At 43.8% G+C, this 25,507-nt stretch overlaps 1 protein-coding gene and 2 long non-coding RNA genes across 3 annotated transcripts in view; 2 read left to right on the top strand and 1 right to left on the bottom strand.

Annotated features, from left to right (window-relative positions):
* LOC109904018 (formin) overlaps window positions 1-14,455 on the bottom strand; it is a 109,159-nt gene extending 94,704 nt beyond the window's left edge. Inside the window, exons 1-2 of the mRNA XM_020501080.2 lie at window positions 12,752-14,455; window positions 1,842-2,005 (exon numbers count right to left, since the gene is read on the bottom strand). Coding sequence (XP_020356669.2) covers window positions 1,842-2,005; window positions 12,752-14,324 — 1,737 coding nt within the window. The 5' untranslated portion in view covers window positions 14,325-14,455. The remainder of the gene's footprint in view (window positions 1-1,841; window positions 2,006-12,751) is intronic.
* Window positions 14,456-18,350: 3,895 nt separating this feature from the next.
* LOC109904019 (uncharacterized) lies at window positions 18,351-19,418 on the top strand. The gene is made up of 3 exons (XR_004202620.1): window positions 18,351-18,842; window positions 19,021-19,099; window positions 19,219-19,418. It is a non-coding gene; the product is annotated as an uncharacterized LOC109904019 (long non-coding RNA).
* Window positions 19,419-20,613: 1,195 nt separating this feature from the next.
* Window positions 20,614-22,098, top strand: LOC109903271 (uncharacterized). Its single transcript, XR_002257001.2, has 5 exons — window positions 20,614-20,710; window positions 20,819-20,990; window positions 21,085-21,170; window positions 21,272-21,378; window positions 21,512-22,098. It is a non-coding gene; the product is annotated as an uncharacterized LOC109903271 (long non-coding RNA).
* The last annotated feature ends 3,409 nt before the right edge of the window (window positions 22,099-25,507 follow it).

Genomic DNA, 25,507 nt, shown 5'->3' with positions numbered 1-25,507 from the left:
CTCAACCTGCTCCACTACAGCCCTGACGATGAGAATGGGGACGTGCTCGGTCCTCCTTTTCCTGTAGTCCACAATCATCTCCTTAGTCTTGGCTACGTTGAGGGATAGGTTGTTATTACGGCACCACACCGCCAGGTCTCTGACCCCCTCCCTATAGGCTGTCTCGTCGATGTCTGTAATCAGGCCTACCACTGTTGTGTCGTCTGCAAACATAATGATGGTGTTGGAGTCGTGCCTGGCCATGCAGTCGTGGGTGAACAGGGAGTACAGGAGGGGACTGAGCATGCACCCCCGTGGAGCTCCAGTGTTGAGGATCAGCGTGGCAGATGTGTTGCTACCTACCCTCACCACCTGGGGGTGGCCCGTCAGGAAGTCCAGGATCCAGTTGCAGAGGGAGGTGTTTAGTCCCAGGATCCTTAGCTTAGTGGTGAGCTTTGAGGGTACTATCGTGTTGAACGCTGAACTGTAGTCAATGAATAGCATTCTCACATAAGTGTTCCTTTTGTCCAGGTGGGAAAGGGCAGTGTGGAGTGCAATAGAGATTGCATCATCTGTGGATCTGTTTGGGAGATATGCAAATTGGAGTGGGTCTAGGGTTTCTGGGGTAATGGTGTTGATGTGAGCCATTACCAACCTTTCAAAGCACTTCATGGCTACGGACGTGAGTGCTACGGGTCTGTAGTCATTTAGGCAGGTTGCCTTTGTGTTCTTGGGCACAGTGACTATGGTGTTCTGCTTGAAACATGTTGGTATTACAGACTCAATCAGGGACATGTTGAAAATGTCAGTGAAGACACCTGCCAGTTGGTCAACACATGCCCGGAGCACACGTCCTGGTAATCCGTCTGGCCCCGAAGTCTTGTGTATGTTGACTTGTTTAAAGGTCTTCCTCACATCAGCTATGGAGAGCGTGATCACACAGTCATCCGGAACAGCTGATGCTCTCATGCATGCCTCAGTGTTGCTTGCCTCGAAGCGAGCATAGAAGTGATTTAGCTCATCTGGTAGGCTCGTGTCACTGGGCAGCTCGCAGCTGTGCTTCCCTTTGTAGTCTGTAATAGTTTGCAAGCCCTGCCACACAAGACGAGCGTCGGAGCCGGTGTAGTATGGATCAATTTTAGACCTGTATTGACGCTTTGTTACTTTGATGGTTTGTCGCAGGGCATATCAGGATTTCTTGTAAGCTTCCGGGTTTGAGTCCCGCACCTTGAATGCAGCAGCTCTACCCTTTATCTCTGTCCGAATGTTGCCTGTAATCCATGGCTTCTCGTTGGGGTATGTACGTACAGTCACTGTGGGGACAACGTCCTCAATGCACTTATTGATAAAGCCAGTGACTGATGTGGTGTACTCCTCAATGCCATCGGAAGAATCCCGGAACATGTTCCAGTCTGTGATAGCAAAACAGTCCTGTAGTTTAGCCTCTTCTTCATCTGACCACTTTTGTTTATAGACCGAGTCACTGGTGCTTCTTGCTTTAATTTTTCTTGTAAACAGGAATCAGGAGGATAGAGTTGTGGTCGGATTTACCAAATGGAGGGCGAGGGAGAGCTTTGTAACAGAGCCATGAGGAGCCATGAGGAGCCATGAGGTAACAGCAATGTCATGCTACACTGCTCTGAGAGTGGATATGTAATGATAACTACTTTTAATGTGTAGTTGCCTTCATAGAGTATCAAATAGGGCCCAGATTTGTTCCTGACCATGTGACCTGACCAGAGTTGTTCCTGACCATGTGACCTGACCAGGGAATACTCTAGGCCCTATTTGCAATTTGGCCAGTTTTTTCCTGGTCAGGTCACATGATTCATGACATAAGTATGATGTATTGCTGCTCTCACCGTGCACTCCAGTCCAGGATAGTAGGGGGTATCTCCGATGATGTCATCTTCTGGGGGCGTGATCCTGAGGATGTCCAGGTGGTCAGGACGGGAGGCGGGGTTCAGGGAGTTCTGGGTCTGGGAGATGGCATCATCACCGTCCAGCATCCAGATGTCGGCCTCCTCTACACACACAAACACACACAGGCACACACACACACACAATAATGAATTGTTATGAATTGTAAAGTGTAATAACAGGTATATTAAGATAGACTGAAACACACCATCCGTTAGGGGGGATTTTACAAAGCAACAGAGCCATTATGTATCCTGAATGGATCAGGTGGGTGGAGGAGGAAAGCAGGCATCGACACCTTCTAAAAGTCACAGAGAAAATCCACTGCTGCAGGGTACAGATGCCTATGTATATACTGTCCTTAGCTAGCCTCGCTTCAGCTTGAGGACCGCCAAACACTGATCTGATAAACAAATACCACTATATCCAATATGGATTTATGCGTATGAGTAGATGCATTGTCCATCCTAGGGAATGGCACTACTCTCTCTAAAACAATTGGCTAAAGAAACCAGGCCGACAGCTTGTGTGTTTCTGTTCACTCACTGTAACACATTGATTCTGTGTTGGAGGGTGACGTTGCTATGGATTGGTGAACAGAGGAGCCGACATCTAGCCCCCTCAGAGAGAGACTAAATCTGACTGGAGTAGGCTATGTTCTAGCCAAGCTATGGTGGAACAGAGCAGCTAGAACAGGGCTAATGTGAGTAGAGGTTAACGTTCCATAGGGAGGATGGATTCAGTTTGTCCACTTCATCCATAGTCCATCCCCCCTCCAGCCTACGAGCACAAATAATGTCAAGGGTAGGCTAGTTTAGTGCACTCCCCCCCCCCCAAAATGAACATAACACAACAGTACATCTCGCTAAAAATACTCCCACGTCCACATGGATGCGCACACGTGGTACTCTCAGACACAGTGAAAATATGACTGCACTCTTCCCCTTGGGAGAAGCAAATCAAATCAAATCAAATCACATTATATTTGTCACATACACATGGTTAGCAGATGTTAATGCGAGTGTAGCGAAATGCTTGTGCACTCATGCAAGATAAATAAAGAGTGGTAGAGGAGAAGGAGTAGGGGAGTAGAGGAGAAAGAGAAACAGCAGAGCAGCTCACACTGAACTTGATGCTCAGCGACCTCCATTTAGGGTTTTCTCATGCTGTAATACACCTCCCAGGAGGGTCACACTGCTATCGCCTCAACCTGTTGTGTGGATAAAAAATGAGATTGAACTGAGAGGCATCTCACCTCCTGTTGCATTAGATGCTCAAATATCACATCTCAGTGTAGTGTCATCACACCCTTGAGCTACTGTGGCCACACTATAATCTCCTAAACTGCAGCAGTAACCCAGTAAAATGCCTCAAATACTGCCTATCCTAAGTCTCCTCAGCCCCAGTTTAGGTCGGAGACAAATGGTTTCAATGCAGTTGTAAGAACACACACAGACATGCATCTGTAGAATTGTATTCAGCCTCAGTATTTAACGAATAAGTCATTATTAGACAGACAGCACTGCGGCTCCACACAGCAGAGACGGAAAGGAAAAGTCTTTTCCAGGGAGCGATTGATTTGATAAATCACTTTTCATTAAGATAATGCACCAGCACACTGCAGAGCTCAACACCAGCCGGGTATTTCTGGGGCTGATTGGGATGAGTCCAAATGCACAGTCAAGCCCACTCCAGGCCCAGCTGCAGCAAATGCTGCATTCTCCCCTGCACCAGCTGTATTCCAGTGTAATTATAAACTACAGAAAATCTACTCTAATTTCAGCTGTATTTGGCATCTTGTTAGCAGGGTGGTGGTGAACATAATGAGAGTGTTACTATGACAACTCAAAGTAGACGAGACCAAGACGTGGACGTCATTAAGGCAGCACCCTGCACCTCTCTGATTTAGAGGGGTTGGGTTAAATGCGGAAGACACATTTCAGTTGAAGGTATTCAGTTGTACAACCTACTAGGTATCCCCCTTTCCCCTTAAGAATCCTGACATTGTCAACCCAACACTACAGTTGATTACTGTGTATTCTCAATGCGCAAGAAACATGGAAACAATTTGCACAGAGTACAGAACAACAGCACTCTTGCATCCTTGCATCTCTCAAATATGAAACATTTACTGAGCTTTGAGACTAGTTTGTCTACATGTACACTAGATGTGGCGACACAGGCAGCATGTTCTGAGCTGAGACACATGCAGCAGTGTTAAAAAGCATTTAGAGGGCCACGCTGCCACCATCTGGACAGGAATAGGTGGAGAGGTTTAGTGTCCCTGTAGACACACTGCAGTGCAGCTCTGGCTGTCTCTCTCTCTGGCTCTGAGCAGAAAGACCACACTAAATACAAAGATACACAAGGAATGTTGGATACGGCACCCTAAGAGGATCTTATGACTTTTTCTGAAACGATACGTAATGCCATCACATGTTATAGACTTGAATCTATTGACATTTTGTGTATTACAGATGAATAACACAATACACATGGACTGACAAATAATACATGAACACAATTCAAGCAAAGGCATTGAGAAAACATCAACATTGAGAAAATACTTTGGACTCGTTTAATGTACTGTAAACATTGTAGACATAGTACATTCGCAAGTTCATCGTTAGGAATGAATCATAATGAATCATAATTGAAAGTTAAACTCGAAGAGAAAGTGATGACTAGAATATGATTTAGAAAGCACTCCGCTGCATTAGGTAATGAATCCACTTCATTAGCTTGTGCTACGAGATCACTTGGCAGTTACTTCATTGCACAAGCACGCACGCACACCCAGGCAGGCACACACACACACACGCACGCACGCACGCACGCACGCACGCACGCACGCACGCACACACACACACACACACACACACACACACACACACACACACACACACACACACACACACACACACACACACACACAGTGTTATCCTGGGCGAAGAAGAGTTTACTGGCACTGGGGAAAACTCTGCTCTCATTGTAATTTAATCTCCAAAACCAAGGGAGACTAAAGCGATGCCTGTACAGCAGTTCAATGAAAACAACTCAGCCAGGTACACATCACACACAGCTCTTTATCAATGACGACATGAGCTCTGATAACAGAACTCGTGTTGCTCAGTTGATAGAGCATGGTGCTTGCAACCCCATGGTTGTGGGTTTGATTCCAACGGGGGACCAGTATGAAAATGTATGCTCTAAAATCGCTCTAAAAATGATAACAACAGGCTTTAGACTGGACTGAACCTAAGAGAATATGATCACCTAGCAAAACTTACTCATACTGTTCTGCTATACTATACAGTCCTACTGTTCTGCTATGCTATACAGTGCTACTGTTCTGCTATGCTATACAGTGCAACTGTTCTGCTTTAGCTACACTATACAGTGCTACTGTTCTGCTATACTATACAGTGCTACTGTTCTGCTATACTATACAGTGCTACTGTTCTGCTATACTATACAGTGCTACTGTTCTGCTCTAGCTATACTATACAGTGCTACTGTTCTACTCTAGCTATACTATACAGTGCTACTATTCTACTCTAGCTACACTATACAGTACTACTGTTCTGCTATACTATACAGTGCTACTATTCTCCTCTAGCTATACTATACAGTGCTACTGTTCTGCTCTAGCTATACTATACAGTGCTACTATTCTACTCTAGCTACACTATACAGTACTACTGTTCTGCTATACTATACAGTGCTACTATTCTCCTCTAGCTATACTATACAGTGCTACTGTTCTGCTCTAGCTATACTATACAGTGCTACTATTCTACTCTAGCTACACTATACAGTACTACTGTTCTGCTATACTATACAGTGCTACTATTCTCCTCTAGCTATACTATACAGTGCTACTATTCTCCTCTAGCTATACTATACAGTGCTACTGTTCTACTCTAGCTATACTATACAGTGATACTATTCTACTCTAGCTACACTATACAGTACTACTGTTCTGCTATACTATACAGTGCTACTGTTCTACTCTAGCTACACTATACAGTACTACTGTTCGGCTATACTATACAGTGCTACTATTCTCCTCTAGCTATACTATACAGTGCTACTATTCTGCTCTAGCTATACTATATAGTGCTACTGTTCTGCTCTAGCTATACTACACAGTGCTACTGTTCTCCTCTAGCTATACTATACAGTGCTACTATTCTACTCTAGCTATACTACACAGTGCTACTGTTCTGCTATACTATACAGTGCTACTATTCTCCTCTAGCTATACTACACAGTGCTACTGTTCTGCTATACTATACAGTGCTACTATTCTACTCTAGCTATACTACACAGTGCTACTGTTCTACTCCAGCTATACTATACAGTGCTACTGTTCTGCTATACTATACAGTGCTACTGTTCTACTCTAGCTATACTATACAGTGCTTCTGTTCTGCTATACTATACAGTGCTACTGTTCTACTCTAGCTATACTATACAGTGCTACTGTTCTGCTCTAGCTATACTATACAGTGCTACTATTCTCCTCTAGCTATACTATACAGTGCTACTGTTCTACTCTAGCTATACTATACAGTGATACTATTCTACTCTAGCTACACTATACAGTGCTACTGTTCTGCTATACTATACAGTGCTACTGTTCTACTCTAGCTACACTATACAGTACTACTGTTCGGCTATACTATACAGTGCTACTATTCTCCTCTAGCTATACTATACAGTGCTACTATTCTGCTCTAGCTATACTATACAGTGCTACTGTTCTGCTCTAGCTATACTACACAGTGCTACTGTTCTCCTCTAGCTATACTATACAGTGCTACTATTCTACTCTAGCTATACTACACAGTGCTACTGTTCTGCTATACTATACAGTGCTACTATTCTCCTCTAGCTATACTACACAGTGCTACTGTTCTGCTATACTATACAGTGCTTCTGTTCTGCTATACTATACAGTGCTACTATTCTACTCTAGCTATACTACACAGTGCTTCTGTTCTGCTATACTATACAGTGCTACTATTCTACTCTAGCTATACTACACAGTGCTACTGTTCTACTCCAGCTATACTATACAGTGCTACTGTTCTGCTATACTATACAGTGCTACTGTTCTACTCTAGCTATACTATACAGTGCTTCTGTTCTGCTATACTATACAGTGCTACTGTTCTACTCTAGCTATACTATACAGTGCTACTGTTCTACTCTAGCTATACTATACAGTGCTTCTGTTCTGCTATACTATACAGTGCTACTATTATACTCTAGCTATACTATACAGTGCTACTGTTCTACTCTAGCTATAATATGCATTGCTACTATTCTACTCTAGCTATACTATACAGTGCTACCGCTCTAATATACTACACAGTACTACTGTTCTGCTATACTATACAGTGCTTCTGTTCTGCTATACTATACAGTGCTACTGTTCTGCTATACTATACAGTGCTACTGTTCTGCTATACTATACAGTGCTACTGTTCTGCTCTAGCTACCAAACTGTTTGCTACTCTGCCAAGGACTTATATAATCAAATTTATACGCACAGGTGTGTTTCCACACTTCATCCCCCTCGGTGGAGGCCAGGCAGGCAGGGAATACTGTGGACCTGCAGGTGTTGATTGACAGGGCTGTGATGTGACAGTGTATAAATCAGAGCGTGTGAACTGAGCAGCTGTCAGACAGACAGTGAGAATGAAATAGAGTGGGGAGCAAAAAGAACAGGGCCTGTGTTTGTTAGGTCACATGGTGCTGAGAGGTCGTCTCATGGCTAATCTTAGCGTGTCAGGTGTGATAAATTACTAATACTAGAGATAATACGCAAGTCACTGCTCAACACTCAAGGTGAGCAGGAACGACCCTCTTCTGAAGGCATTCCAACGAACAGGCTGAAGCCATGCATTAGAAACAGTGCAGTCTCTCTCAATCCCTCTCTCCCTCTCCAACACTCTCCTGTCTTTCCACTCACAGTGGTGCCTAGTGACCTACTTCTACTTTACTAAACAAAAATCTATAAACTCTATAAAGACTCAGCCATGTGGTTTTACCCATGTGCTTGGTTAACTAGAAATTCCATCATCTCTGTGCTGGAAGCAGGCTTTGTAAATCATAATTTACTGTCTGTCCTGCATAGTTTAACCCTGCTCCCCTTGCTCTCTGTCGGCCGTTGGTTGGTTGGCAGTCTGGGTCCTGTCCTACAGAGGCAGGGTGAACATGACATACAGTAGTGAAACATGGAGACTGGAGAGCTCTCTGTCAACATGAAGCACACCAACTAGAGGCTAAACAGCCACTGTAATTACAGATGCCAGCAATCAAATAGGCCAAATGTCAGTTTGTGCACAGCTAAGATCCACCCCCCTCCCTCTAACACTAGAGACAGGTAGATTCAACATACTCCCTGAAGAGGAAAGATTGTGTGCATTGTGTGATCTTGGGGAAATAGAAAGTGAAGTCCATTTTGTGTTTTCTTGCTCTCTGTATGATGACTTGAGACATGTTCTGGTTGGTGCTCAGCCTGAAGGGATCTGGCTACAGAATGGACACGGGCTGGAATTCATTTTCCAAAAGGGAGTTTTTGACATTGAACAATTTATTCTCAAAGCCTGGGGGAGAAGGAGAAGTGTATTGTTTGTGTAATGTGTGTCACGACTTCCGCCGAAGTCGGTTCCTCTCCTTGTTCGGGCAGCGCTCATCGTCGGGGGGATTGTGCGATAAATCTCCTGGTAGACGCACGACACAAAACAATTATAAATCAAATAGGTTTTCAACCTAAACATAAACCTAAAATGACATGGATATGACTACGATGCAGTGCATGTGCAGGTAAGGTTGTTCTCAAGAGCTCCTACAGTGACTTATTAAGAAAAATCAGTTCCACAGTAGAAAGGGGCCTTTGTGCAGTACTATCTCTCTGGCTGTGACGCAGCTTAGACAGGCAGCGTGAGAGCAGAGCACAACCCCTCCTACCCACACACACTTGGCACAATCTATTTCATTATCTGAATAGAGCTGGCCCTTGTCCTCAGTGAGAAGGGCAATGTTGCATGCCCGGCATTTTGTGTTGGACGCTAGGAGAGGGAAGTAAAGACAGATGTCAACTGACTGACTGACTCCCGGGCTGGAGTGATCAGTTTCATATGACCTGGGGCTTGATTGGTTTATGTCATTAAGGTATTATTTACGGTCTTTCAGATTTTGTAAGGGACATTCACTGATACTCAGGCTCTATGTGTGTCAGTTGCTGCTGCCTCTGGCATTCTTGAAAGTCATTTAAAAATTGGATTTAGGATGGGGGCGAGATTGAATGTTTCTTGAACAAACCTCCCTTGCAATGAGAGGAGCTTAAAGAATGTAGATAATCAGAGCAGAAATGTCAAATGTACCATGATTCTTAAATATTCACGATTGGAAATCCATAAACAACCTTTAAGTGTAAAACATAGAGAGCATTTAGAAACAGAGTATGTAGAAACGCAGGGCAATAGGTTTCTACATTGAACTTTCATTTATACTCTCTCTCCAATGTACAGTTTCCTTCTTCAAATTTAACACAGATGATTTGCTCGTCACACAGACAACGGAGATGACAGCGATTGTATCTAAATGAGAATATTATTGGCAGGCCGAACTATGAAGGCAGCCTTCATTCTGACCCAGATTGTAGCTCTTCTAGCCCCTCTGTTGTCCTTGTTAACATTTCAAGTGTAAAGAATTATTGAACATGGACAAAGGATGGTTCGGAACCCACTGAAGTCCTGCCAAATGAACAATGAGACTGTTCTCACATCTCTATCAAAGGGGAGGTTTAGAAGGAACAATTTGCAACATGGTTCATGCAATGCAATACTAGCCAGTCTTCATGTTCTATGCCTGTAGATGAAACTGTATCTTGTTCACTTAGTCCGCAAAGGCCAAGAAGAGTTATTTACAGAACTCATATGGATTAATCATGAGCCTCAACAGCACACAAACAGGCTAATAGGGACAAAACATTCTACTGCTTTGAATTCTTATCAACATCATATTTCTCGTATTGTTTTAAAGGAAGAAGCCAATTTTGACCTTTAAAGGTAAAATATGCAGAAATCGCTCCACCCTTTTCTGGATGAAAAACTTCAAATAGTTTGCATAATTTCAGTTTATGTGACAAAAAAAGCAGTCATTTTGTGGAGAATCTTTGTACAATCTAAAACTCTGTGGAATAACTTTCCCATAACCAAAAATATTGTATTTTCAGCTGTTTGAAGCTGCTGTGCAAAACCAAAAGTAAAAGATGCAAAAACAAGACTTAAGAACGAGAAGCATAAAAAGACTACATATGGAACAGATCTACCGCTTCTTAGACTTGCTTAAAATGAGAATGACAGATCTATAACTCATATTTCTATGTGAATTTGGTCAGGTTGCCTAAAAAGTGACATATTGCAGCTTTAAGGAAAAATAAGGTTTCTGTCTGTTTGAATCTAGTCTCTGTAGTCTTGCATTCTGGGAAGCCTGGTGATCGAGGTTCACAAGATTAATAAAAAATGGATGAGGGGCAGACTTAAGCCGGCTCAGAGGGAAATTGTGTGGTGGCTGGGTGGCTGTATGTGTGTGTGTGTGTGTGTGTGTGTGTGTGTGTGTGTGTGTGTGTGTGTGTGTGTGTGTGTGTGTGTGTGTGTGTGTGTGTGTGTGTGTGTGTGTGTGTGTGTGTGTGTGTGTGTGTGTGTGTGTGTGTGTGTGTGAGAGAGAATGGGGGGACATTACTGCGATGAGAATTGATTCAGATTAGATTATTCCCACATGAGTAACACTATCTATCCGCCTGCATACACCAGCCACCCTCCAGCCATGACTATACTAGGCTGAACATTGGTCCTCTATTCTGTGTCTCTTACCACAAATATTTTTGACAGGATAGGAGTAACACTGCTTACTGGTCCAGAATCCATCACTAAGAAAGGCTTCTTAACTATTCTTCACGGTCTATAAACAAATTAAGTGGACAGTAAAAAAGCTAACTGCGGGAAATTGCTGTTGAAAAGAGAGAGAGAGTACGAGCAACATTGGTGAGGTCATCAATGCAGTTACAATGTAGTTACAGGTTAATGTAATAATGATGTAACTGCTCTAATTGAAGCACTAGGCAAAAACTTGTTTCATGACCTCTGTATCTTCCCTTACCCAATTTGGACTGATGGAATGCAGCCAAACACTAAGCCAGGGTCACGCTATTGCACTCTTACCCTGATCAAAGGATTGGAGGTCAAATGGCACTACCAGACATCCTGGTTATACACTGAGTGTACAAAACATTAGGAACACCTTCCTAATATTGAGCTGCACCCCCTTTAGCCCTCAGAACAGCCTCAATTTATCAGGGGGATGGACTCTACAAGGAGTCGAAAGCGTTTCACAGGCGGCATGCTGGCCCATGTTGACTCCAATGCTTCCCACAGTTGTGTCAAGTTGTCTGGATGTCCTTTGGGTGGTGGACCATTCTTGACACACACGGGAAACAGTTAAGCGTGAAAAACCCAGCAGTGTTGCAGTTCTGGACACACTCAAACCGGTGCGCCTGGCACCTACTACCATACCCCGTTCAAAGGCACTTAAATATTTCGCCTTGTACATTCAACCAATGAATGGCACACATACACAATCCATGTCTCAATTCTCAAAACCCTTCATCTACTCTTATTGAAGTGTATTTAACAGGTGACATCAATAAGGTTTATAGTTTTCACCTGGATTCACCTGGTCAGTCTACGTCATGGAAAGAGCAGGTGTTCCTAATGTTTTGTACACTCAGTGTACAATGTAAGAGCAGGCAACTCTTTGCTGTAGTGACATATGGGATGCAATGGCTAACAGTCAATGTCACATTATTTAACGACCCAAGGCTTGTCAATGTAACCATGAGATACAGTTTATTAGGGCAAGATTAAGAGACTGTCAGGCAATTCTGAAGTTCTGCTGCACTTCTGCTTCTTAAGCCACATCCCAAATCCTAATTATTTTTTCTGCAACCCATACGCCTGTTGAGGGTGAGTCTTTGTCAGCTGGCAGCCTGTGAACTCAGTAGGGAGTGGTTTAGGAGGAGGTGCAGAGCACTAAGAGAACAAATTGGAAATGCTTCAGTTCACATTGTTTTCATGACAGCGGTAGTGGGTTTGAACTGCATGTCGACCCAGAGCCTTTGATCTGGAACCCCATCCAACCACTCCTGCCCCCGGAGATGAAATGGTTAAGAGAGGCTCATCAGCATGGGATAGAAATCAAATCAGTCTCAGGCTCTGTTCTCTCTCTCTCTCGCTCTCTCTCTCTGTCTGTTGGGCAGCTTTTCATACTGAGTCACATGCCAAGGACAAAGCAAGCACATCAGGCCAGTCACAACCAAAACAGGATGATCAGAAACATTTTAGACAGATTGTCAAGTGATGACTGTGACAGCTAGCACTGGAACACTGTTTACACTGAACACTGAAATACAGAGAGCAAATAGCTTTAGTCAGTGCGAAAACTCCCACAGTGTTAAGTAAAAACAGTTATTGCTGTTTGACCGCTGTAACAGACCATTTCCAAAACATCCCCAGGCTGTATGGGCTGGGTGAAAAACTGCAGATATAAAGCTCAGGTGCTGTAGTCTACACATCAATCATTCTATAATCTCTCTTACAGCTAAGTAAACATAACAGCCGTTCCATTCCAGTGTGGTACTGAAGCCAGATCAAGGACAAACTCTGAGAGACACGTCACACAGAGGAGTGAAGCATTGATGTCAACGTTAGTGTCAAGACGGGACAGGAAAGAATGGGAGGTGGGAGGATTGTTGTGATTTTTAATAACACTAACTCACCTGTTGCCGTGGAGAGGCTGGTGGAATTCCATTTGGAAGTCGCTGGTAGTCTGCTGAGGTTCAGGTCCAGCCGTGTGATGGTCCGCTTGTTGCCATTCTTATCTATGACCTCCGTGGTGACTTTGGGCGCTTCTTTGGATCCAGTCCGGGGGCTGTCACTGTCCGTCCCCTGGCAAACATCCTCGTCAGAAAGGAGCAGGATGCGATGGTTGAGCTGGGGGCTGGGGAGCTTGGTCAATAGAGGGGACAGCACTGGGGACATGCTCTGCAGACTGTTGGTGGCAGGGTATGAGGTGTTGAACACCCCACACAGAGAGGGTGAACAGGGACTCTTACTGTGGGATTTGGTAGAGGAGGCCTCAGTAGGGTGTGAGAGAGGTAGCCTTAGCCCCTCTGCAGGTTTGGTCCCTACCGTATCCCTAATGTCCCCGTTTAGACTCCTCCATTCCCCAAACTCCTGCTGACAGCTGCTGGTCCTCGGCTGAGGTGCAACTGATTCAGCCTCTGGATAGAACTCTTTGGATCTGTTTGGGCTCACATGGCTAGCACGTTGAACTGTGGCCTCATTTTCCTGCACCTTGGCCACCACCCTAACCCCTGTGTCCCTCCTGTTGATCTCATCATAGAGCTGGTGGGCTGACTTGTCCTCAGACCGCATGGGACGAATGTTGTTCCCACTCAGCATATACTCCCGTTCGATATGATCCTGAACGTTTTCCAATAAACTACAGGAAGAAGCTTCATAGCCCAAGCAGAGTTCACTGTCATACTCAGACATGTCAGTGCAGTCCAGGTTTGGCTCAGAGGCTAGAGAGTCGTCCTCCATGAAGTCCCAGCCCTCCCTGGCAATATGGAAGTGCTCCTCCACAGGGAGGATGGGGTGGCTGGCCACAGCTCGGAGAGATGCTAGGGTCCCAGGAACTCTCTGCTCCTCCACCACTGGGACAAGGTTGGATTGATTCCGGGTCTGAGCCAAGGACTGGACAGATAAAGACTCAACTGCAGTGCTCCCTAGCCCTACTTTCTTCTTCATCTTGCTATGCAGGAACTCTTCTGCACTGTCTAACTTCTTCACACCCAGCTTCTTCAGCTTTCTGCCCCGTGAGGAGGCTCTCTTGTGCTCCGGGGACAAGGAGAGAGCATGTTGAGCATTACTACTGAGGACCTGTCCTGAGAAGCTCCCACAACCCTCCCTGTGACCCTGGAGCTTCCCATCCTGATTACCCATCCTGACTTTGTTGGCGCAGTCTCCGCACAGAGATAAGAGATCAGTCAGCAACTGGTGGTGCTCCGTGGCCAGCCAGCAGAGCTCAGCAACAGCTTCCTTTGTTGCCTGGTAGGAGTTGAGGAGTTCGGCTGCGGACTCATAAGACTGGCCTCTTTGTTTGGCTGCCGTGGGATCCACCTCTCCCTGGTCTTGGTCATTACTGGGCTGGGCCCACAGAGGGGCGTGGCTCTTGTATGTAAACACTGGGGCCCTCCCCTTGGGGAGATAGAGGCTGATACTGCATAGCTCGCGGACGGCCTCATAGAGATGCAGGACAGTATGCCTGTCCTCCATTATGGGTGCCATGCTAATCGCTTAAGCACTTTAATTAAATGGACTGCTGTCCCCTGACGCTGGTGTGTTTGGAGATGGACTGCAGAGGAAGAGTCTGAGGAGCTCGGTGTTAATCACCTGGCTGATCGAACTCCTGTCAAAGAAAAATAGGCTTTCATTGAAACAAACAGTCATAAATATGTCTGAGTAAATGTAAAGCATGTCAATAACTACACAGTAACAGCTGTCAATCAATTTTAAGTCATGATACAAAATGAATGTGTCTTGTTAGACATTTCAAATTGAAAGTTGTCTTTTATCTTTAAACTAACACCAACACAATAGTCTAATATTAGTATCAATGGTCCCTCAAGACAAAGGGCAGAAAGAAGAATGTTTTAAAAGTCCTAAAGGGCCAGTTTTCACAGAGTAAACATTGCTTTGTTATTGACTGAATACAACATAAAGGTAGAACAAAAGGACAAAAAGAAAGAACAAAATCTTTAAGGCTTTGCTATTCCATTGAAAATAACAGGTGCACAATTGGAAATGCTTAGCACAACAGAAGTGTGTGCTTTCGACAAATAAGCAACAAAAGCCAGACCATTTTAATGACACAAAAAATATTTGGCATTATATCAAGTAATACATCTTAGTTTCATTATTTAATGCACTCCACTGACTCAGTCCTGAATGTAATCTTGAATAGAGATGTATTTAAGTTACATTTAGGCTAAGCATTTGCACAGATGAGGTGTTTGTGAGATACATCTCCATATCATATATATATAGTATACTCTACATTATGCCCCTACAGCAAACTCATGGATGATTGTCTTTAACTGGTGTAACACAGATCATTCTGACATCCACTGTACTGTACATTAGACCAGATCATAGCATGGGGCCATGCATTATATAAGCTGCTGGTCAAATAAGCGGGCTCATTTACGAGTACAAAACAGTCAGGATCTAGTAAATTAACATCGTAGAAATTCGTCACTGGTGGACAGCAGATCTATTCATTATGTATTGCATACCAACGCAATCCTAGTCTCGCGGGGCCATCCTTCAAATCTACCAACAAAAATGGCACAAAAATATTTGACTGATACCTAGAAAGACAGACGTTTCTCAACACTGCATTAGTCAATTGTTGAAGTCTTCACCCACATCATCATCATCATCATCATCATCATCATCATCATCATTATCATCATCAAAATAAACTATAATGTTTATTGAAGCACTGACAACCCTACTAAAAGGCATTCCATCAACATTTCACAAGCTGCGTCAAGGATGTCCCACAAGGTGAAGAGAGGAGTCATAGGCATATGCAATATGTTAGTACCACATGATTATATAAAAAATTGATAATTTCCCCTCTAAATAAATGTATCTGTACTGTACATCACTGAGCAGAACTGCTTACGTAGGATTTCACCTTGTAGCAGCAAGCCATTTAATAAATGCGTCTCTATCCTGTTTCACAAACTATACACAATATTTATCGTCAAAATAAACTATTCCATTCTGCGTTACGTTATTAGATTCCATACCCGAGGTAAAACTGTATGGCAATAAGTTGAGCGTCTCCTCTAAATGTTCTCTAATAGGAAGCATTCCAGTGTCCTAATTCAATAGTCAAAAGCATGGAGATATCCAACGCACCTTCCGCAGATCTATGCTTTAGAAAATAAACTGCGATTTCCCAATTTTAGCTCCATGTCAAATATTTTCTTCACATCTTCTCTTCTCAATGGAGCCAGCGACCACTGCAGCCAGCGGATAGCAGAGTTTATCCTTCTTGACAGACACGCGTTTGGGCCAATTGGAGAGCTCAGCGTTTCTTTGACGCTCTCTTATTTTTGGACCCTAGCACACTGAATCGGAGCTGCAGCAGTTCTCAGGTAGCCTGACGTCTCACACTGAATAATTCCAATAGTGTGCAACTGCAGCCTGCAATTCGGGCGTTCCTGCATGTGGGCATTCCTGCATGGCCCTCCGCGAGCATCCCATTGCTTCCTTCATGAAGGGCGTTCGTTGAATAATTTTGGGTAACGATTAGTTTTTTGGTGTTGAAAAACGTTTTCAGCTTGTAATGCATCTTTGAATATTAGCTATAACATAACTAATGAAGACAAAACAGCTTTGGTAACATCCCTGTCTCAAAAATGAATGGTTATGACCGCTTTAACTTTTGGAAATTAAGCTTCTCCTCCGACCATACCTCTCTGCTGATGAAATGATTACCAACTTTACCCACTTCCTCTAAAAATTAAAAACTGCTATTGGGTAAACTATATCTACTTGAATATAAAGTTGAATCTCCTCCTAAAATTAATGCATTTAGCCAATTATGTTTTGTTTTAGTCCACTGTTATTGTCCATACTTGCGATAATTGCACAAGCCCTAACAGCATTGCAATCTGCTTAGTTTGGGTCCTGAATGCTTATTGGCTGAATTAGTGCTTCATGTTATATTTATGTTGGTAACCAGTTTGTAATAGCAATAAGGTGCCTCTGGGGGTTGTGGTACACGACCAATATACCACCCCCCCCCCCCCAACCACAGGACGACACCGGCCAGGAGAGATGGAAATCTTTGTTGGGGTGCAGGATAGCGGCCGCCGGAACCCAACAGTGCTCCTCTGGGTGGAACAGAAAACTGGACAGATTTAGCTATGTATTGTAAATAAGAATTTGTTCTTAACTGACTTGTCTAGTTAAATAAAGGTTACATTTAAAAATGTAAATGTACAACCATTTTAACAACCATTTACATCTAGCTACTTGGTCATCTTCAGTTGATGTCAGAAGTTAACATACACTAAGTTGACTGGGCCTTTAAACAGCTTGGAAAATTCCAGAAAATTATGTAATGGCTTTTGAAGCTTCTGGTAGGCTAATTGACATCATTTGAGTCAATTGGAGGTGTACCTCAGTGACCCTTTGATTGACATCATGGGAAAATCAAAAGAAATCAGGCAAGAACTTTGTAGACCTCCACAAGTCTGGTTCATCCTTGGGAGCAATTTCCAAATGCCCGAAGGTACCACGTGCATCTGTAAAAACAATAGTATGCAAGTATAAACACCATGGGACCACGCAGCCATCATACCGCTCAGGAAGGAGACGCGTTCTGTCTCCTAGAGATGAACATACTTTGGTGTGAAAAGTGCAAATCAATCCCAGAACAAGGTTTGGAGGATAAAAGGGGAGGCTTGCAAGCCGAAGAACACCATCCCAACCGTGAAGCACGGGGTCATGTTGTGGGGGTGCTTTGCTGCAGGCGGGACTGGTGCACTTCACAAAATAGATGGCATCATGAGGGAGGAAAATTATGTGGATATATTGAAGCAACAACTCAAGACATCAGTCTATAAGTTAAAACTTGGTCGCAAATGGGTCTTGCAAATGGACAATGACCCCAAGCATACTTCCAAAGTTGTGGCAAAATGGCTTAAGGACAACAAAGTCAAGGTATTGGAGTGGCCATCACAAAGCCCTGACCTCAATCCTATAGAAAATATGTGGGCAGAACTGAAAAAGCTTGTGCGAGCAAGGAGGCCTACAAACCTGACTCAGTTACACCAGCTCTGTCAGGAGGAATTGTCCAAAATTCAACCAACTTATTGTGGGAAGGTTGTGGAAGGCTACCCGAAATGTTTGACCCAAGTTGAACTATTTAAAGGCAATGCTCCCAAATACTAATTTAGTGTATGTAAACTTCTGACCCACTGGGAATGTGATGAAAGAAATAAAAGCTGAAATAAATCACTCTCTACTATTATTCTGACATTTCACATTCTTAAAAATAAAGTGGTGATCCTAACTGGGAATTTTTACTAGGATTAAATGTCAGGAATTGTGAAAAACTGAGTTTAAATGTATTTGGCTCAGGTGTATGTAAACTTCCGACTTCAACTGTACATGTTACTAGCTATACGTATATTATAGTTATATGTCTGTCATATTGAGGTATCTAGCTATAAGTTAAACCTGATCAATCAAATAGATAGGTGTAAGCAATTATGGTAATTCCAAATGCCCTTTCCTATGTGTATGTAGGAGTGAAAGTGAGAGAGGTGGGAAGAGTGGAAGACAGACAGAGAGATAGGAACAGAGAAAGACAGCAAATGTACTTAGACTTGAGTATTTCAACAACTCCTCTCTTTCAACTTGTTAGGCAATCTCATGTCCATACGGTGGATGGATGGTCAGCCACGCAGGAGGGTGATTTTTACTAAGGAGGAGAAGGAGGCCGTGCTGTCCGAGATGCATGCTGGCCATTTCGGAGAGAAGCACATGACAAGCAAAATCAACCTATGCTTCTTCTGACGGGGAATTGAAATAACCTTTTATAAATCACATTCTATTATACCTGAAATCATTATTATTTCAATGAATGTCACATCAGAGAGTACACTGTTTCAATTTGTCACTTTTTGTCACCTAAAGGTCAGTACCCAGTCTAGCCTGCCAGAAGTTTGAGAGGGCGAAGACCGTGGCACCGGAGTTGTAGCCCATCAAAGTTGTTTCACCATGGTAAGTGTCCCAATTCAAATTTTGCCCTGATAAATTGTCTTGTAATGGTTGCTTCATTTGACCATAGTAGAGTTTATAGAAAGTGTGTGCGTGTGTCAGTATCCTTACAAATATGAAAATCTGCATAACACAGATACGGGTAAGAATAAAGTAATCTCTCTAACACTTTAAATGTTAGGGGTGGACCTCATCAGACACTTCACGAAATCCAGGAATGGCAACAGCTGGTGTCTGACGGCGACCAATTACTTTACCAAGTGGGTGGAGGCAGTACTCATTAAGAGAATGTGCTTAACTCTAAATTCCCTTCTGTAACTCATTAAAAAGGGTGCTTGGAACCAAAAATGTATTTTCGTTTTGTATGTTACCCATCAAGGATGAGACTGTTGAGGCCACCTCAAGGCGATGAAGATCTTCAACTCCCACAGTTCTCCTGAGGCCATCTTGAGTGAACGAGGTGATGAATGCTGGAACAAGGTACGGATGTTATAGAGTCGCAATTCAACGGCTCAGACACAAGAGGTATGTGGCAGGGTCTACAGTCAATCACGGATTACAAAAAGAAAACCAGCCCCGGCGCGGACCAGGATGTCTTGCTCCCAGGATGTCTTTCTCCCAGGATGTCTTGCTCCCAGGATGTCTTGCGCAGCAGCGCCTCTTCAACCTCAGGAGGCTGAAGAAATTCAGCTTGTCACCAAAAGCACTCACAAACTTTTACTTTTATCGAGAGCATCCTGTCGGGCTGTATCACCGCCTGGTACGGCAACTGCTCTGCCCACAACCATAAGGCTCTCCAGAGGGTAGTGAGGTCTGTACAACGTGTCACTGGGGGCAAACTACCTGCTCTCCAGGACACCTACACCACCCGATGTCACAGGAAGGCCATAAAGATCATCAAGGGCAACAACCACCCGAGCCACTGCCTGTTCACCCCGCTATCATCCAGAAGGCGAGGTCAGTACAGGTGCCTCAAAGCAGGGACCGAGAGATTGAAAAACAGCTTCTATCTCAAGGCCATCAGACTGTTAAACAGCCACCACTAACATTGAGTGGCTGCTGCCAACATACTGACTCAACTCCAGCCACTTTAATAATGGAAAATTGATGTAAAAAATGTATCACTAGCCACTTTAAACAATGCCACTTAATATAATGTTTACATACCCTACATTACTCATCTCATATGTATATACTGTACTCTATACCATCTACTGCATCTTGCCTATGCCGTTCTGTACCATCACTCATTCATATATCTTTATGTACATATTCTTTATCCCTTTACACTTGTGTGTAAGGTAGTAGTTGTGGAATTGTTAGGTTAGATTTTCTCATTGGTTATTACTGCATTGTCGGAACTAGAAGCACAAGCATTTCTCTACACTCGCATTAACATCTTCTAACCATGTGTATGTGACAAATACAATTTGATTTGATATTCTGTCACCACTGGTTTGTTTTGTTTTATTACATTTTTGGGTTTTCCATGGTACATAATCAGAAATATTACTATATCTTAGTGTCAGATATCGCTTTCCTCCTCCTCCATATTTGGTGAATTGAACAGTGGGAGAACAACCTGAAGGTAATTCTCTTTGCACAAAACAGCAGCGTCCAGGCCTCCGAGTATGGACGGGAGCCGCAGCTGTTTAGGTAAACAATGCAATTGTATATACAATTATTGCTTATACTGTAGTCTTTCTAATTTGTGATTGACTTAGTGTTGTTTGTCTATTGCTATTTTTATATAACGTACTTTCAGATCACTGAAACCCCACCTGATATGATGGAAGTTGTCGAACCAGATCAGAAGGCCTTTGAGTACCACCTTCAAGCACAGACTGAGAAGGATGGAGGTTTTTGACCGGGTAAAAATGATTGTCCTCTGTTAATTTATTTTCTGGCCCTCCAAGAGATTTGTAAGATGTATTTGTAATATGAAATATAATTGCATTTTTTTCCTGTTATCAATCAAGGTGAGCCTGAACATCGATAAGGCGCAGGAGGAGAGCTACCGGAGCAGAATCAAGAAGGTGACCAGGTGCTATGACATCCGGGCGAATTACTTGGTTTGGAAGAAGGACAAAAGGTGAGACCTGGGAAACCTCGCTGTTCTTTCGCTCCCAGCTGAGGTCACCATCTGTTGAGGTGAATATAGAACATCAGATAACTATTTGCATTTGCACACAAAATAACCTGAAGGTAGTTTTAGTTTCCCCTAACACTAATGTTGTCTTCCTAGGGTTACCTCGGTGGAAGCCAGCAATCTTCTCCAGTTGGACGGTCAACCACTGATGCCCTACACGTCGATGAAGCCCAATAGATAAAGTATATTAAGCTTTGGTTGACATTTGAGAAAGCAAGAAATGGTAGTTATGCTGAGTTTAGAAAAATGTACCTCTTCAATTTACCTCTCCAAATGACTTTAGGACCATCGACTGTCCGAGCCCCCCAGGAGGTGTCCCATCCACCAGAGCCAGTGAGTTTGGATAAGATTGATTCTGTGCGCTCTGAGTCAGAGGGGGACCAGCTTGAGGTAGGCTATACCTTCCAAAATTATTGAAAAGTACATAATCACCCATTTATAACACTGCACTAATCCAGCAAATTCTCCCAGTACAGTGTAACCTGTGTTTGCTTGTTTACGTCCGTCTCCTCCCTTTAACTAGATCCTAGGGGGTTCTGCAACACCCAGACGTGGAGCCACCTGATGTCCTCCATTACATCATCTGCAGCTACTGTTGTCATGTCATTATCTGCTAAGAATGTTCTTGCTATCATACTGGGCACAATGAGAGATACACAGATTAACTTAAAACACTACCAACACTCAGAACAAAGAGAGGTTCTGCTTGGACTTTGCAGTCTCCCTATTCAAGTCCACCTTCCGAGAATGGTCTGTTGAGAACAAGCAATAGACAGAACCTCCCAACCACCCTCCATATTCCATACACCAGAATTCATTGTTTGTCTGCCATGTGTGTACAATTTTTTTGAAATTTAAACTACATGTGAAAATAAATTGCCTCAACTGCACCAAAAAACAAAACTGTTTTAAAAGGTGTAAGGTATCCTTTGATGGCATTTATTCAATGTATCCTAGGACCTACCATGGATACCTAAATATTCAACCACAAGGTTGTACTAATGAGCTATGCGAGGAAAAAAAACAAAAACAGGACTACTCAAATTTCAGTGTAGATAAAGAGAAAAGCAGGTTAAAATATAAACATGACAGCCAGACAACCCAGTGTATGAAGCAAATGGATTTGAATATGAATAGTGGAAATTAGCTGACTTTGATCTGTAAGGTAAGTAACTTTAATGTGTCAAGCAGATTACAATTTTTTTTGACATTTCCAAAACATAGCAACGTTAAAGACATGGATTTCATTGTAATGTTAACAAGGTTCCCAAAAGTAGTTTAGCTCATAAAATAAACATTGCTTAACAAAATTGTCACGGAAATCAGCCTGGTTTGCATAGCGGTGATGAAAATAACATTTAGGCTGTAATGATCTCCACAATTCAAATCATTAGGTGTCACCGTTGATATAGCAATGGACACTAATAGTTAATCGAATCCCATTGTGACGCAGAGGGGGACACTTTTTGGCATGACAGGCCCCCAAAAACTGGGGGCTCAGTTTCCAGCAGGTGGAGCAGGAGGTTCCTGGTGGAGAGCCAGACACGATCACCAGGATGGAACATGGGAGCCTCACTGCGGTGGCGGTCCGCCTGAGCCTTCTGATGGCGGACAGCGCGCTTGAGCCTCACATGGGCGTCGTTCCACACCTCTGCCGGAACCACTCGTCCACTGCAGGGGCCTCGTTCTGGCTCGGAGGAGAACAGAAAGGCAAAGGAAAAATGGACAACAAATCATAACAGCAAGGCCAATTGAATGAGAGTGTGTGTATATGCATGTGTACAAACACCTGCACGGCATAAGCCTCAGGCAAACTGCCTTTAGCTGGAACATTACCCCTCAGTGTTATTCAAACTTACTTTTTGTTGTTGTCTTTGACCGTCATTCTATCCCTGCCCAGCAACTCCACTCCCACAGCCAACCCACAGCCCATCCCACCCATCTCGAGTTATCTTGCAACTATGCTGTGATGTTGCAATCTGTGAAGTCTATTCGCTGAAATTGTGAGTTAAAGAAATACTTTAACTAAGCGCATTAGTAATTGACTGACCCGGTCTCTCCAGATATAGTACTATTTCTAGGGTCAATTTTAGATCAATGTTATGCATTGTCAGCCATTCCTGAACCTGAGACCAGAAACCGGCTACCTGAGGGCAATAACAAAATAAATGGTCTATTGAATCTGTATCCTCAAAATCTGCAGAGCTTCGATGATTGTATGCCCCAAATATTAAACATTTTGTTGGTGGCAAGAGTTCTATATAATAATTTTATTTTAAAGCACAATGTCCTGAATCTTGTGTTTTATATATATCTACTCATACACCCTGTAATCTGTACATCAAAAATTTCTACAATTATTTTGCAATCTGTATGGTACAGCTGTCAACATCCTGGTCCTCAAATGAAACTGGTATATTTTCCTATTTATGCCATTTTCATTCCTCTGACAGTTTTGATCCTTTATATTAGGCAGACAGACCAAGTCTGATGACTCTACCATTTCAATTTCATTTAAAAACAAGATATCCTATTCAATCGTTCCCATGAATTCAGGCATTTTATTAACCAGCACATTTAAGTTCAGCCATAATATAGGTTATCTTTTCAGGGGGATGAAACTGTAGCAAGCTCTGCAAAGAGACTTTGAAAAAAGTATCGTTTTAAATTCATCGAAAATGAGCCATGGCAATCTGCACAAAGGCAAAAAGGCATTAGTTAAACAACAAAGCTTTTCTTAATGATCTTCTGGAGGAGCATTTAGGGTTCAAGTAAAACTTTTGAATGTGAAGCTTTTAGAGTGAGGTGTAGTGCTTCTATATTTAATCATCTCAACCCACCCAATTCATAATATAGATAGGCACGCTTTCTCTTGTCTGGTTTAGTGTCCCAGATAAAGCAAAATATTTTTTGCTCATATGATTTGAAAAGCGATTCAGGAGTAAGCAGCGCCATGAATAAACAGATATGACTAAGGAGTTAATCAGGGCAATTTTTCCATAAATAGACAAGTATTTACCTCTTCATGGTTGCAGGCTCTTGTCTATTTTTACAAGTATTTATCAGAGAGGGATTGGATGGTGCGGATGATCCCTGGGTGTCCAGTGGTGAGGGATGTGTGTGTCCAGGTCAACAGCCAATCTCTCACCCCTGTGAGGATGTAGATGAGCTCTGGAGGGAAGGTAGCAGGAGCGGGTTCCTCCACCGACGTGAAACCACAGGGTGCGGGAAAGCAGGTCCTCTGGCATCCTGGTCCCCAGGTGGCAATTCTCATCCTCGACCAGGAGAGGGTGGGGTCATGAAGTTGGAGCCACAGGAGGCCAAGGATGACTGTATAAGGGTGTAGTGGTGAGGAAGGGGAGGCTTTCCTGGTGCATGGGTCGCACAGTGAGGGGGAGTGGTGCTGTGATGTGTGCAATCATGTCAGATCCCAATTGTTGCGTATCCAGGGCTTGGACAGGAAAAGGAGAGGAGAGCAGGTATGAAGTTAAGTTCAGGGGGGAAGCCAGGGCCTGGTCGATGAAGTTCCCAGGAGCACCGGTCCACTAGAGCTGTAGAGACAACACTTGAGACAGCCAGAAAAATGGAAACCAGAAAGGGTTTAGCAGAAAACAGTGATAATGAATACTCATGCCTACCCTGGGAGACGGAAGGTCATGGGGCCACTCCTCTGCTTTAGTGGACCCAGGGTTGGGGGACACACACACGACACCACTGAAGCCCCTCCTGGTCGCAATAGGGACAGGGCCCCAGCTGTCTCCGACAACACCGCTCTGCAGCGGGAGGTGTGTGGCCCCTACCTCCATGGCTTCAGGCTCTGCCTCAGGACAGCCAAAAGAGGGAGGCAAGGTGGACACAGGCACTCCGGAAAGTTATCTAGACAGATGGCCATCGCGATGAGAGCGTCCAAGGATATGTTGTCATCCCGACATGCAAACTCCATCTGGACCTCCTCGCGCAGTCCACGGCGGAATAGATTGCGGAACACTGGCTCATTCCAGCTGGAGGCTGCCACAGTCAGAAAGGGGAGGGCTCATTCCTCAGCGGTCTGGGCACCTGCTGGTGTTGGAAAAGTCACTCACCTCCCTCTCTGCCATCTGGAGAATGGTCGAAGAAACAGGGCCATGAACCTCTCATAGGAACACAGCTCCTCCACTCCTCGACGGCCGTAGCCCACTCCAACGCCCGTCCTGTCAGCAGGGAAATCCCTGACCTGGGCTGACAGACAGCTGGGTAGGCTGGGGGACTGGCTCACTGTGACAACCCATGGTAAGAGGCCCTCCATCAGAGGTATGGAGAACCTCGCCCGGTGGTGTCGAGGCAGTGGAGAACATCCTTCATGATCGTACCCAGTAGAGCCAGCTGGTCTTGGTGGAATAGACGACCCCGTTCCTCGACTATCCAGAAGCTGCTTCAATTATTTCAGAGGCAGTATTCTGTAAAGTATACACTAGGAGTCAGGAAGCCGGTGCAGAAGGTAAATTTAATAATGAGACTAAGCCAATAAACAAAACAGGCG

This window comes from Oncorhynchus kisutch, linkage group LG14, assembly GCF_002021735.2.
Source record: "Oncorhynchus kisutch isolate 150728-3 linkage group LG14, Okis_V2, whole genome shotgun sequence".
In the NCBI taxonomy this organism is placed as follows: domain Eukaryota; kingdom Metazoa; phylum Chordata; class Actinopteri; order Salmoniformes; family Salmonidae; genus Oncorhynchus; species Oncorhynchus kisutch.
The sequence above is the reverse complement of the archived record's forward strand: the minus strand, read 5'-3'. Positions and strand labels throughout refer to the sequence as shown.